This window comes from Lissotriton helveticus, chromosome 1_2 (genome assembly GCF_964261635.1).
Source record: "Lissotriton helveticus chromosome 1_2, aLisHel1.1, whole genome shotgun sequence".
NCBI lineage: Eukaryota > Metazoa > Chordata > Amphibia > Caudata > Salamandridae > Lissotriton > Lissotriton helveticus.
In genome coordinates this window covers 88,771,910-88,786,936 of record NC_136058.1, presented here as the reverse complement: position 1 = coordinate 88,786,936, position 15,027 = coordinate 88,771,910, and the positions used below count along the sequence as shown (strand labels likewise).

General features: G+C 50.5%; 1 protein-coding gene across 1 annotated transcript in view; it reads left to right on the top strand.

Moving 5' to 3' along the window:
- LEPR (leptin receptor) overlaps positions 1 to 15,027 on the top strand; it is a 589,765-nt gene that overhangs the window by 184,144 nt on the left and 390,594 nt on the right. Inside the window, exon 4 of the mRNA XM_078668979.1 lies at positions 7,201 to 7,346. Coding sequence (XP_078525105.1) covers positions 7,201 to 7,346 — 146 coding nt within the window. The remainder of the gene's footprint in view (positions 1 to 7,200; positions 7,347 to 15,027) is intronic.

Below are 15,027 nucleotides of genomic sequence, written 5' to 3'. Positions count from 1 at the left end.
CCCCTCCCGAACCCCACACAACTTACCCATCTGCCGTCGCAGATGTCCTGGCCCCGGGAAATTCCCCAGGAGGGCCCGTAGCCCCTCCTATCCAGGAAGGGGCCTTGACCACCTTTCCTTTCCTTCCGGCGGCCTATCCTTAGACGGGACCGCCTCCCCGTTGAGGGGCCAATGGCCACCTCCCCCGAGCGCTCCCATCCGTAATGGGTGACGCCCCCCCATAGGGATCTTCCAATTACTGCTCACCGATCATGACCTTACCGCCTGACAATAAATACGACAAATCTACCTAAATTACTAAATCACGAAAGAATTATAGCCTATTAAAAGCATGATTACTGATCAACACTACTGCAAAATCCTTTATTTGCACAACATACTGAAAGTGACCATCTTTATTGCATACTCAAAAATGATCACGACAATCGTCACAACCTGTAAGAAAATAGGGTTACCACATCAAAACTTTATTTCAAAACAACTAGCTGTCCTCAGGGGCTGGTGGGTGGGTCAAAATTGGCTCTTCGTTCCGTCCTGAGCTCACGTGCAGTGGGGAGGTGCAGCTTCAGAGCACAGGAACAAGAGGATGTTTTCTTGGTTTGTTGCTTCTTTTATCCGTCTTCGGGGCGGGCGTCAACCCGCCCCCGCCCGCCTCCGAGGGCGTGGCCGAGTGCGTCACTGGCTAGGACAAACCACTCCAGGGCGGAAAAAGGCGCGCCCCGGCTACGCCGCTTCGGGCATACCAGCCGATACTCGCCTCCCGCCCAAGATGGCTTCCCGGGGGGATCGTGGTACTCCACCATACGTTCGGGGGGACCGAATGGTCGCCCCTTTCCATATGGCTGAGATACCCGCCACCCCCTCTCGACACAATCCCCAAGGATGGGAAACCGAAACGGTTCTGAACTTTTGGATGGCGGGAGGGAGTGACCCTCCCGGCCGTATTTATTAAAATATGAAACAAAATCAAAACATTAAAATAACAGTTTCATATTATGTACAATTTCATTTCCACATTACGATGTTTGGCTAACCTTAACAGATCTCTAATACAAAGATTCTCCTAGCCGATCCAACATCCTACAAAACATTTGACTTGAAATTGTACATCCTAACGTTAAGGGCCAACGGCAAGGTCGTAACCGGTGTCAGATCCCTAAACCATAAATACAACCCTCACTTGTGAGAGGACCAACCGCACAGAGGCGTACCTCAAGTGCATCTACCAATTTCCCTTGGACTTGACGGGGGCCCCAATGAACTCGACGCCATTTAACGGTCGTCCGAGGACTCGTGTGAGGTGTCTAAGAGGTAGCGTAAACCCCCTCCCGAACCCCACACAACTTACCCATCTGCCGTCGCAGATGTCCTGGCCCCGGGAAATTCCCCAGGAGGGCCCGTAGCCCCTCCTATCCAGGAAGGGGCCTTGACCACCTTTCCTTTCCTTCCGGCGGCCTATCCTTAGACGGGACCACCTCCCGGTTGAGGGGCCAATGGCCACCTCCCCCGAGCGCTCCCATCCGTAATGGGTGACGCCCCCCCATAGGGATCTTCCAATTACTGCTCACCGATCATGACCTTACCGCCACAGGCCGGATAGTTGACCGGCTATCCGGACCCCCCACAACAACTCCTGCCTAAAGGTCATGTTATAAACTCTTTAACCAAGCTATGAGGTCTCCTATGAGTAACTCATTCCCCACCCGGGACAAATGAACACCGTCCCCCAAATACATACTGTCCCCTCTGATACAACCATGCGAGACAGAATGCAGAGAACTTGAACGAAACAATCTACTCACTTTGTTATTTATTTTCCTTACTGAATGATTCAGAGCAGAAACAGAAATAGCCCCCCGCCACACTTTTCGTGGGATCATGTGGGACCATGCAATTGTGCACCCTGGAACTCTCCTTGCCAACCAACTTACTGTGGAAAGCATTGCCTCAAGAAGAAGTCGTCTACCAGTGGCCACCAAATCGTTGCCCCCAAGATGGACTATGATTATAGACGGCGGTGACCTTGTCCGCCCTAACAAACCCTCGAAAAAGGATTGAAACTGGTCAATACAGAGCCCGCCCTTTCCGTAGAAGGACACACTGTACCCGTATTCCCCAGCCACGTGAATCATGTCACCTGCTTTGAATACGTCCGCGGCACGCCTCACGTATGAGTGGCCCACGACCCACACCTCCTTTTTCCCAGCCGGTGAAGTCTGACCGCTGGTCCCCATGTGTCGGGTCGACTGCCCAGTCCGCCCCGCCTCGTAGGCTTGCGCAACTGAAAACCAAACAAAACAAGAAGCGTGAGTACATCATTACAGCTTCATAACATGTGCAAGCGCACATACCTTTTATAACAGTTCGAGGACCAACGCCCTACACGTTTTACTTCTTCTACACTCAGACCCCTGGCTGTAGCCTCTGTAGCAGCCCCTATCCGAAAAGAATGGGTCCCAAACTCGCCGGGGTTCAAGCCCGCGGCCGAAATCGACATCGCAAGCACCCGCTGGAACTGAAACCTTGTCAGTGGGGTGGTGTCAGCGTGTCTCAAAAAGGTCCCCCCCATGATGCCACTCTCTGCGCTAAATATTCCTCTACGCAAACCACAGGGCACATGGGGGACCCGGGAATCCTCTGTATGATTATGCAGTCCCCAAACGCACCCTGATCGGTTTTGGACCTGACAAACGAGACAGTCATTGTCTCCCCCTTGACCTGAACGTGCTCTTGGCACAATCCCCCCATCGTATCCCGCTTGTTCCTCGCCACTAGTTCGCTTACCCGCATAGCCCCATGGAATGCTAGCGCGAAAGCGGCTCGGAATAACACTGTCTCATACTGTGATGAACACGTTGCCGGGAGTACGGAAAATAACAGGGCCAACCTATCCAGACCTATCGGGCGCCTCTCATCTGCTTTGCGACCCTCCAGGCGTTGCCACCCCCGTAGCGCTTTCTGGACTACGAAAGACGCTGTCGGGTCCTGGATCCCATGAGCCCTTGCCATAAAGGAAATGGCGGCCCGATGCCTCTGGGCCGTAGCTACTGATTTGCCTGCCTGATGTAAAGACAGCAGAAATTTAACGACAAGCTCCTCCTGGCCCCAAAGCTCCCCCCTAGCAGAACCCAAAAAGGACCAATAGGAACGGAACGCCCCTTCGTATGCCTTCCTTGTCCTGGGCGCTAAACTCTCTCTCACGAGGTTTTGTAGTTCGGGGCACCGAGAGACCAGAGAGCTTCGGGAAAGGGTGCTGCCACCGGGTCCGCTGCGGGCAGAAAACCCCAGAAGGCCTGCATACGGAAACGAGAAAGCGCATCAGCCGCTTGGTTCAATACCCCCGGGACATGTCTTGCCCTAAAGAGCACATTCAACTGCATGCATAATAACACAATTTCTTTAAGCAGTCTCAGCATCCATTTGCAACGTGCTGCCTGATTATTGATACACTCTACCACGGTCATGTTGTCAGACCAAAACACCACAGACTGATCCCGGAACCCCTCAGGCCAAGTTTTCAGGGCCACCAAAATAGGGAAAAGTTCGAGAAAAGCAATGTTCCTCGTCAATCCGCACTCATGCCACCATGACGGCCATTTTTGAGCCGTCCATTGTGTGCCGAATATGGCGCCAAAACCTATACTCCCCGCCGAATCTGTCCACAGCCCCAGCTTCTCAGAGGACACCGCCGGTTTTATCCAGACAATTCGACCATTGAAATCCGCAAGAAATGCCAGCCAAATGCGCATGTCCTGGCGAACCTCTGCCGAGACCCTCGTGCGGTGATGACCCTCCTTCAGGCCGACCATGGCTTGTGCAATCGAGCGGGAAAAGGGGCGGGCCATCGGCATTACTCTCAGGGCAAAATTCAACTGGCCCACCACTTGTTGTAATTGATGCAGTTTTACTTTAGTCTCACTGATACATGTTTCAAGGGATGCCCTGAATTTCAAAACATTTTCTCTTGGTAGTCGAAAACAACCCTCTACCGAGTCGAGCTCGATCCCCAGAAACTCGAGGGAAGTCGAGGGACCCACGGTCTTACCTGGCGCCAATGGCACACCAAATTGGTTCATCAAGACACAAAATTCATTTAAAGCCTGTCCACATTCTGGATCCCCGGCTGCCCCCAAGAACAAAAAATCATCGAGATAATGCATAACATGTTGAAAACCCGTCTTCTTTGTGAAGACCCATTGCAAAAAACAACTGAACATTTCAAAATAGGCACAAGATATAGAACATCCCATTGGCATACATCTGTCCATGTAATAGCGACCCTGAAACCTAAAACCAAGGAGACGCTGATCGTCTGGGTGTACCGGGAGCAAACGGAACGCTGACTCGATATCTGATTTTGCCATCAGCGCCCCGGGCCCCAGGCGATGCAACATGGCGACGGCCCCATCGAAAGATGCGTACCGCACCGAACACACCTCCGGGTCTATCGCATCATTCACGGAAAGACCTCGTGGGGCTGACAAGTTATGTATCAGCCGAAACTCACCCGGGTCCTTCTTGGGGACCACCCCTAGGGGGGAACAAACAAAATTGTCAACCGGTGGCAAGTCAAATGGACCGGCGACACGACCTCGAGTCACCTCCTTCCCAATCTTTGCCTGTACCACAGCCGAATGCTGTAAGACCGATAGTTGATTCGTACAGTTAGCTACACCCTGAAAATCCCCCACTGGGATGCGGAAACCATATGAAAACCCGTTCCGCAACACCCCAGCGGAAGCATGATCCGGGTATTCACTGAGCCAAGGAATCATTGCCATGGTATCAATCGGAGTAGGTAAAGTCGCCCCTCGGACTATTTCAGACCTGTTTGGCGCTTCCCTTACCACCGTTATCACCCGTTTTGGCTCTGCACATGGACTCAGGATGGGATGACTGCCCACACCCCCCACATTCATGTCTGAACTTGCATGACCCCTGGGGCCTCGTACATTTACCTCTGTTAAAATTCCAACAGATCCCCCTTTTACCTGCGTTGCCACTCGTCTTCGAGTGGTACTCGCTACCTGCACCCGTCCGAAAGGATGTCCCAGAGTATTGGCGGGAAGATTCACCCCCGCTACTCCCTGACAATGGTACTTTTAACATTCCAGTACTCTCCATTTTTTGCCATGACACGGAGTCGTAACAATCCCAAGTCAAAACTGGGTCATGTTCCTTAGCTTTTCTAAAAATATTGTCATAGCAGAACCACTGATTGCCCCCATACGCTACGGAGTACTCCATGATACGCGATTGATAAATAGGCAACTCGGTCAGCAACTCGGGCCTGCGCTCACCCATGATGGAGGTAAAAATGCCCCACGCTCTGCCCCAAGTACCAATGTTTTCGTCAACCTTAAAGGCGGCCATTTTTGCGCGCCAAACACTCGGATGCATGAGCTCCTTTTGGCTCTTAACATGCTCCATCTCGTAATGGTCGGTAAGCAAAGAAAAAATATTAACATACTTATTCGCCCAAATCTTTTCCTTAATTTCCAGTGGAACATGCTGAGCCACCTTCTCCCTTCGTGAAGGTACGGACCCTTCCCCCGCGATCGGCAATGGACGCTTACCTGAACCAGAAGCTGCATTTGCCGCCGAAACTGGGCCCGTTGCATTTTCCGCCGCCGTAACTGGCGGGGTAACAGAAGCTGGTGTCTTCGCAGCCTCCCTAGATTCCCGCAGTTGTCTCATTACTGCCCGGGCGTCGTCAGCCGTGGTGCCCTCGTTATCTTTTCCCAACCACGCTGCCAATTGTGCCGCTAACTCGGGAGGCATATCTTCCCTGGTCACGGGGGTGACCACCACGGGGATCGGATTCCCCCCCTTCGGCACCGGGGTTGGCTCCTCAAGTGGGGTATCAGGGACCGGAGTTTCACCCCCAAGCGCCCCCTTTCTGGACCTCTTGCCTCTCCCACCGGGGACTACTCCCGGCAAAGGCCGTTTCGGTCCTCCCTCCCCGTTCTTAGCCGCCATCTGCTTCTTCAAATCGGCTACCTCCTTCATGAGCATGCGGAGCATCTGATCGGTACTGACCCGCTTTCCGACTTTCTTAGGCATTCCCAGACGGGATATCTGTAAGACAAAAAGAAAGATTACAACGCTCAAAATTGGCTCTTCGTTCCGTCCTGAGCTCACGTGCAGTGGGGAGGTGCAGCTTCAGAGCACAGGAACAAGAGGATGTTTTCTTGGTTTGTTGCTTCTTTTATCTGTCTTCGGGGCGGGCGTCAACCCGCCCCCGCCCGCCTCCGAGGGCGTGGCCGAGTGCGTCACTGGCTAGGACAAACCACTCCAGGGCGGAAAAAGGCGCGCCCCGGCTACGCCGCTTCGGGCATACCAGCCGATACTCGCCTCCCGCCCAAGATGGCTTCCCGGGGGGATCGTGGTACTCCACCATACGTTCGGGGGGACCGAATGGTCGCCCCTTTCCAGTATTCTTCTTCCTGGGACCAGTTGCTCTTTCGAGTCGCGATACCACATGAAAGCAAGAGAGTCAGTACATACATGATGTGAGAAGGGCTAGAAAGATTCAGAGCCTTCTCAGGAACCAACTAGCTCACTATCCTTTGCCTACTTCCATTGACACAGAAGTGACCTGGCTATCCATGTTCAGGTGTAATGGAATTTAAAGGGTAAAGTATGTCATTCCATAAGGGGTATGAAGCACAGGAGTGTTTGCTGTGTTTATGGGGTTTACAATAAGCAATTCTGGAAAATACTCCTTGCGATTAGAGACAGACTTAATTGTTTGAACCACTTTGATGATCCTGCTGGCAAACAGGCTATTTGACAATGGTAGGCACCATTAGGAATAGGAATCATCCCGCATGGAGGGCAGTTAAGAGTTAAATCCCGCAGATTGGGGAATAACCTTGCAGCCATATTGTCTGTGTCAAATTATACACGGAAATTATCCCAACTAGATGTTGGTTACTGTTCCCATTTACCACCTACTTTGACCAGTAGGTAAATGGTATAATCAGGCCCGGCATTTCCACATCTAGAAAATATAACCTGGGTGCTGGAACACTGGACCACTTGTGATCAGGCAAAGCGGCATTGCACCCTGGGTAAATATTGCATTTATTCAAATATTTTCACAAAGATTAAATAATGTACATACAATAAACACAAATACATGTGAATTGTAAACAACAATTACACGAGAAATTACAATAAATGTTTTTTTTTTTTTAGTGAAACCCAACCCTCCATTAAACCTGCAAATGAAAATAACAGAGGAAGGAGAATTGCAACTGTGCTGGTCACACTCCGAACCAATACCGTATGAACTTCAGTACGAGGTGAAGCAATCTGGGAACATGCCTGGAAACATCTGGCAGGTAATTTCATCATCCATCCATTGAAAAGGTCAATATGAAGGGCTCTGTTTACTAGCATTTTTCACATGTACATAATGTGGACGGACCTATTAGATTAATAAGGCATGCGAGGGTTACTTCTGCTGCACACGTGACAGCTTCTGAAAAATAGTGGGCTGTGTGAAAAGCAGACAACAAAAAATAATAGTAAAGTGTAAAGTAGCCTGGCCTAAGTTTTGAACAATATTAAATTACACATGCGATACTAGTTAGACTGAGTTTTCTCTTAAAAATTAGATTGGTTGCAAAGAAGGAGTATACTTTGGCCAACAATAAGAACAGGGCCTTTGAAAACGTATTCGCAGTGCACTCGTTCTTCAGTAAAGAGCGGACTAGGTGACTTCCTCAGTGTATGGCAGGTGGTGATCCTGTTTGTTTCTCAAGGGCCCTCAGACTGTCATCCTCACAAAACCAGAAACGTGTACAATCTTTTACACGTAGCCCAGGTGCATGAACACATAGCACAGACAGACTACTGCATCATGTGTGAGCTGGTGTAGATGCTCAGAATATGCCCAGGGGGTCGAGCTGAACGTCCCTGCCAATGGCCCTCACCATAAAACGCACTTTCTATACCACTCCTGGTGCGCTCCTAACCATCACCCCCAAGGAAAGACACCGGGAACCTCCACATACTCTGTACTGAACTGTAATCATTACTATTCAGCAGCAGTTTGTCGGGGATACCTCTGCTTGTACGTGCCAATGCATTTCTCTTTTAATATTACAGAGGGCACAGTACAACCCCTTTTGTAATGCCAAAATGAATTGAGAAACCAGGTTCACATCTCTGTTCTAACACATTTTGTGCATTCACACCCAGAACTGAAGCTGAAAAGTCAAATCTTGATGTCTTTTAAAACCTCACTCCCCACCATGGCATGTCTTTAAAACTAAAATGGTTGATTTATGTCTTACAGCACTGTTTCCACTCACTACTCGGTTAATCAACCCACCCCTTGACGTGGATCTATTTTGCTTACCCTCAAACCATCAAACAAGCCATCATTACCTCTAGTAGACAGAAATTCTCTGTGGACCTGGATAATAGTGCAAAATACAAACGTAACTCACTTCTATTCTGTGGTGTAAAGGCTCTTTGTACACATGTCACCTGTGAACGTTCATCACACCTGTATTATAATGGTTTCTTAGTGCATGTCAGTCAGGCCTCTGTATCTAAACATCACAGGGCTTATTTACAAGCCCCGTGGCATAGGGCAAGTGACCTGCACCACAGGGTTATGGCAGAAATGCACTGTATCTACAAGATATGGTGCATTTCTGTCTTCTACCCCTGCTCTGGTGTACAATGGGCTGCCTAGCACTGACGCTGGCCCCTGTGCACCATGGTGCAAGGATGCCTGTTATTTACAAGCCCCGTGGCATAGGGCAAGTGACCTGCACCACAGGGTTATGGCGGAAATGCACTGTATCTACAAGATATGGTGCCTTTCTGTCTTCTACCCCTGCTCTGGTGTACAATGGGCTGCCTAGCACTGACGCTGGCCCCTGTGCACCATGGTGCAAGGATGCCTGTTATTTACAAGCCCCGTGGCATAGGGCAAGTGACCTGCACCACAGGGTTATGGCAGAAATGCACTGTATCTACAAGATATGGTGCATTTCTGTCTTCTACCCCTGCTCTGGTGTACAATGGGCTGCCTAGCACTGACGCTGGCCCCTGTGCACCATGGTGCAAGGATGCCTGTTATTTACAAGCCCGTGGCATAGGGCAAGTGACCTGCACCACAGGGTTATGGCAGAAATGCACTGTATCTACAAGATATGGTGCCTTTCTGTCTTCTACCCTTGCTCTGGTGTACAATGGGCTGCCTAGCGCTGATGCAGGCCCCTGTGCACCATTGTGCAAGGATGCCTGTTATTTACAAGCCCCGTGGCATAGGGCAAGTGACCTGCACCAAAGGGTTATGGCAGAAATGCACTGTATCTATAGGATATGGTGCGTTTCTGTCTTCTACCCCTGCTCTGGGGTACAATGGGCTGCCTAGCACTGTTGCAGGCCCCTGTGCACAATGGTGTAAGGATGCCTGTTATTTACAAGCCCCGTGGCATAGGGCAAGTGACCTGCACCACAGGGTTATGGCAGAAATGCACTGTATCTACAAGATATGGTGCATTTCTGTCTTCTACCCCTGCTCTGGTGTACAATGGGCTGCCTAGCGCTGATGCAGGCCCCTGTGCACCATTGTGCAAGGATGCCTGTTATTTACAAGCCCCGTGGCATAGGGCAAGTGACCTGCACCACAAGGTTATGGCAGAAATGCACTGTATCTACAAGATATGGTGCATTTCTGTCTTCTACCCCTGCTCTGGTGTACAATGGGCTGCCTAGTGCTGATGCAGGCCCCTGTGCACCATTGTGCAAGGATGCCTGTTATTTACAAGCCCCGTGGCATAGGGCAAGTGACCTGCACCACAAGGTTATGGCAGAAATGCACTGTATCTACAAGATATGGTGCATTTCTGTCTTCTACCCCTGCTTGGTGTAAAATGGGCTGCCTAGCACTGACGCTGGCCCCTGTGCACCATGGTGCAAGGATGCCTGTTATTTACAAGCCCCGTGGCATAGGGCAAGTGACCTGCACCACAGGGTTATGGCAGAAATGCACTGTATCTACAAGATATGGTAAATTTCTGTCTTCTACCCTTGCTCTGGTGTACAATGGGCTGCCTAGCGCTGATGCAGGCCCCTGTGCACCATTGTGCAAGGATGCCTGTTATTTACAAGCCCCGTGGCATAGGGCAAGTGACCTGCACCACAGGGTTATGGCAGAAATGCACTGTATCTACAAGATATGGTGCATTTCTGTCTTCTACCCTTGCTCTGGTGTACAATGGGCTGCCTAGCGCTGATGCAGGCCCCTGTGCACCATTGTGCAAGGATGCCTGTTATTTACAAGCCCCGTGGCATAGGGCAAGTGACCTGCACCACAGGGTTATGGCAGAAATGCACTGTATCTACAAGATATGGTGCATTTCTGTCTTCTACCCCTGCTCCGGTGTACAATGGGCTGCCTAGCGCTGATGCAGGCCCCTGTGCACCATTGCGCAAGGATGCCTGTTATTTACAAGCCCCGTGGCATAGGGCAAGTGACCTGCACCACAGGGTTATGGCAGAAATGCACTGTATCTACAAGATATGGTGCATTTCTGTCTTCTACCCCTGCTCTGGTGTACAATGGGCTGCCTAGCGCTGATGCAGACCCCTGTGCACCATTGTGCAAGGATGCCTGTTATTTACAAGCCCCGTGGCATAGGGCAAGTGACCTGCACCACAAGGTTATGGCAGAAATGCACTGTATCTACAAGATATGGTGCATTTCTGTCTTCTACCCCAGCTATGGTGTACAATGGGCTGCCTAGCGCTGATGCAGGCCCCTGTGTACCATTGTGCAAGGATGCCTGTTATTTACAAGCCCCGTGGCATAGGGCAAGTGACCTGCACCACAAGGTTATGGCAGAAATGCACTGTGTCTACAAGATATGGTGCATTTCTGTCTTCTACCCTTGCTCTGGTGTACAATGGGCTGCCTAGCACTGACGCTGGCCCCTGTGCACCATTGTGCAAGGATGCCTGTTATTTACAAGCCCCGTGGCATAGGGCAAGTGACCTGCACCACAAGGTTATGGCAGAAATGCACTGTATCTACAAGATATGGTGCATTTCTGTCTTCTACCCCTGCTCTGGTGTACAATGGGCTGCCTAGTGCTGATGCAGGCCCCTGTGCACCATTGTGCAAGGATGCCTGTTATTTACAAGCCCCGTGGCATAGGGCAAGTGACCTGCACCACAAGGTTATGGCAGAAATGCACTGTATCTACAAGATATGGTGCATTTCTGTCTTCTACCCCTGCTTGGTGTAAAATGGGCTGCCTAGCACTGACGCTGGCCCCTGTGCACCATGGTGCAAGGATGCCTGTTATTTACAAGCCCCGTGGCATAGGGCAAGTGACCTGCACCACAGGGTTATGGCAGAAATGCACTGTATCTACAAGATATGGTAAATTTCTGTCTTCTACCCTTGCTCTGGTGTACAATGGGCTGCCTAGCGCTGATGCAGGCCCCTGTGCACCATTGTGCAAGGATGCCTGTTATTTACAAGCCCCGTGGCATAGGGCAAGTGACCTGCACCACAGGGTTATGGCAGAAATGCACTGTATCTACAAGATATGGTGCATTTCTGTCTTCTACCCTTGCTCTGGTGTACAATGGGCTGCCTAGCGCTGATGCAGGCCCCTGTGCACCATTGTGCAAGGATGCCTGTTATTTACAAGCCCCGTGGCATAGGGCAAGTGACCTGCACCACAGGGTTATGGCAGAAATGCACTGTATCTACAAGATATGGTGCATTTCTGTCTTCTACCCCTGCTCCGGTGTACAATGGGCTGCCTAGCGCTGATGCAGGCCCCTGTGCACCATTGCGCAAGGATGCCTGTTATTTACAAGCCCCGTGGCATAGGGCAAGTGACCTGCACCACAGGGTTATGGCAGAAATGCACTGTATCTACAAGATATGGTGCATTTCTGTCTTCTACCCCTGCTCTGGTGTACAATGGGCTGCCTAGCGCTGATGCAGACCCCTGTGCACCATTGTGCAAGGATGCCTGTTATTTACAAGCCCCGTGGCATAGGGCAAGTGACCTGCACCACAAGGTTATGGCAGAAATGCACTGTATCTACAAGATATGGTGCATTTCTGTCTTCTACCCCAGCTATGGTGTACAATGGGCTGCCTAGCGCTGATGCAGGCCCCTGTGTACCATTGTGCAAGGATGCCTGTTATTTACAAGCCCCGTGGCATAGGGCAAGTGACCTGCACCACAAGGTTATGGCAGAAATGCACTGTGTCTACAAGATATGGTGCATTTCTGTCTTCTACCCTTGCTCTGGTGTACAATGGGCTGCCTAGCACTGACGCTGGCCCCTGTGCACCATTGTGCAAGGATGCCTGTTATTTACCAGCCCCGTGGCATAGGGCAAGTGACCTGCACCACAGGGTTATGGCAGAAATGCACTGTATCTACAAGATATGGTGCATTTCTGTCTTCTACCCCTGCTCTGGGGTACAATGGGCTGCCTAGCGCTGTTGCAGGCCCCTGTGCACAATGGTGCAAGGATGCCTGTTATTTACAAGCCCCGTGGCATAGGGCAAGTGACCTGCACCACAGCGTTATGGCAGAAATGTACTGTATCTACAAGATATGGTGCATTTCTGTCTTCTACCCTTGCTCTGGTGTACAATGGGCTGCCTAGCACCGACGCTGACCCCTGTGCACCGTTGTGCAAGGATGCCTGTTATTTACAAGCCCCGTGGCATAGGGCAAGTGACCTGCACCACAGGGTTATGGCAGAAATGCACTGTATCTACAAGATATGATGCTTTTCTGTCTTCTACCCTTGCTCTGGTGTACAATGGGCTGCCTAGCGCTGATGCAGGCCCCTGAGCACCATTGTGCAAGGATGCCTGTTATTTACAAGCCCCGTGGCATAGGGCAAGTGACCTGCACCACAGGGTTATGGCAGAAATGCACTGTATCTACAAGATATGGTGCATTTCTGTCTTCTACCCCTACTCTTGTGTACAGTGGGCTGCCTAGCGCTGATGCAGGCCCCTGTGCACCATTGTGCAAGGATGCCTGTTATTTACAAGCCCCGTGGCATAGGGCAAGTGACCTGCACCACAGGGTTATGGCAGAAATGTACTGTATCTACAAGATATGGTGCATTTCTGTCTTCTACCCCTACTCTGGTGTACAATGGGCTGCCTAGCACTGACGCTGGCCCCTGTGCACCATTGTGCAAGGATGCCTGTTATTTACAAGCCCCGTGGCATAGGGCAAGTGACCTGCACCACAGGGCTATGGCAGAAATGCACTGTATCTACAAGATATGGTGCATTTCTGTCTTCTACCCCTGCTCTGGTGTACAATGGGCTGCCGAGCACTGTTGCAGGCCCCTGTGCACCATTGTGCAAGGATGCCCGTTCCGCATATAGGATTGATTCTGTGTAGGAAGGGGCAGCTTCCTGCACAAAAATAATCCATGGAAGCGTTTTTCTCTTTCTCTGGGTGCTGCAGAATGCACCACACAGAAAAAGAGGAAAATAACGAGGTGAAATAAAGATATTTCTCCTCGTTGTGCCTCCCCTGGGAAGGCATGCGATTTTGATGCATTCCCAGGTGTACAGATTCTTGTAAATCTGGCAATGTGTCAAATGCCACGGGCGTTACGTGGGAACACCCACCGTAACACCCATGGCATGCCTCCCCCTGGCAATGTGTGACAACCAGCGACTTGTTCTGTGTTACCTCACTCCATATCTAAAAGGCCATGGAAAGCCCTATAGGGTACCTTCACGTGGCCTTGTAGATATAGCCCTATGCTCCACCGGAACATCCTAAAAAGTGACGTTCTGGTGGCGCACAGGGCTTGCAAATAATCCCCCTCCATTTTATTAGATTTCTTGGCCACTCTTTACACCATTGATTATCAGATACTTTTCAACAGTCTGGCATACTCTACAGTGTTAAGGGAGCATTCTAAACCATATTTACTAAGTCAAGCTAGGTCCATTAGTCTTGAAAGCTTCTGAAAACAAATATGGAGAGCTCTAAGGCTCTGCATTATCTCCAACCCCTTAAGATCTCCTGAACACCCAGTGTAATGATCTTGTAACCTTCATGTGCTGTTTGATAAATAGAGTCGATTTAGAGTTTGCCGGAAAGGGTACTCCATCACAACAGCCACAGAGTACCCTCTGTGCCAAACTGAAGGTGTGCCCGCCTCTTTTCGAAATGGGTGGGCCTTCAAGATGGAGGATACTCCATCTCTGCTGCTAACATTAACCTCCAATAGCCCGACAGAGTATGGACTGTCGGAGGTTTGGTCATGTGTCCACCCACCAGATTTAAAGTGGGCAGACACAAGGCCAGTTTTCACTGTCCATCACCATCAGGTAAAGACTGACAGTGTGGGTCAATGAAAACTGCAAAATGCCTCTTTCGGCATGGGAGAAAACTCCCACAGCGAGGGGGGGAGGGTTATTTTCCAAAACAAAATCCAATTTTTTTAAATTTTGCTTTTGAAATAAAAAAAACCTGTAAGTCTATTGACAGAGCTGTCAGGCAAACTTACAATGCATTACTAGGAACTGTTGTGACGTTGGTTCCTGCAAATGCTAGAAATGTCTGCTAGGCCAGCGGACATCTCAGAATTTGGCTGGTGGAGAACTCTGTCAGGGCGATGAAGTAGTTTACTCCATTGCCCTGATGCAGTAAAACCCATACGTCAAACTCTAAATTGGCCTGTATGTCTCCTTCACACTTGCATCCACTAAGGGGTGCTTAACCGCTCATCACCTGGAAATAGGACTAATCCTCACTCACTCAACTTATTTACTACAACAGTTCTACACTAGACTACTGTAAACGTTATCCACGTTATCCACGCCGGGTCACCGGCCCGGGCCCGGTGACCCGGCGACCCAGAGACTGCACACGATTTACCCAACGCTCGGGGGTAACCCTCTACATCCCCACGGCCCCAGGTGGGACAGTCCAGAGGCACTAGCCTGTGGGAACAGCACGACCTCGACCTCGACATCGCTCCCGCAGAGCC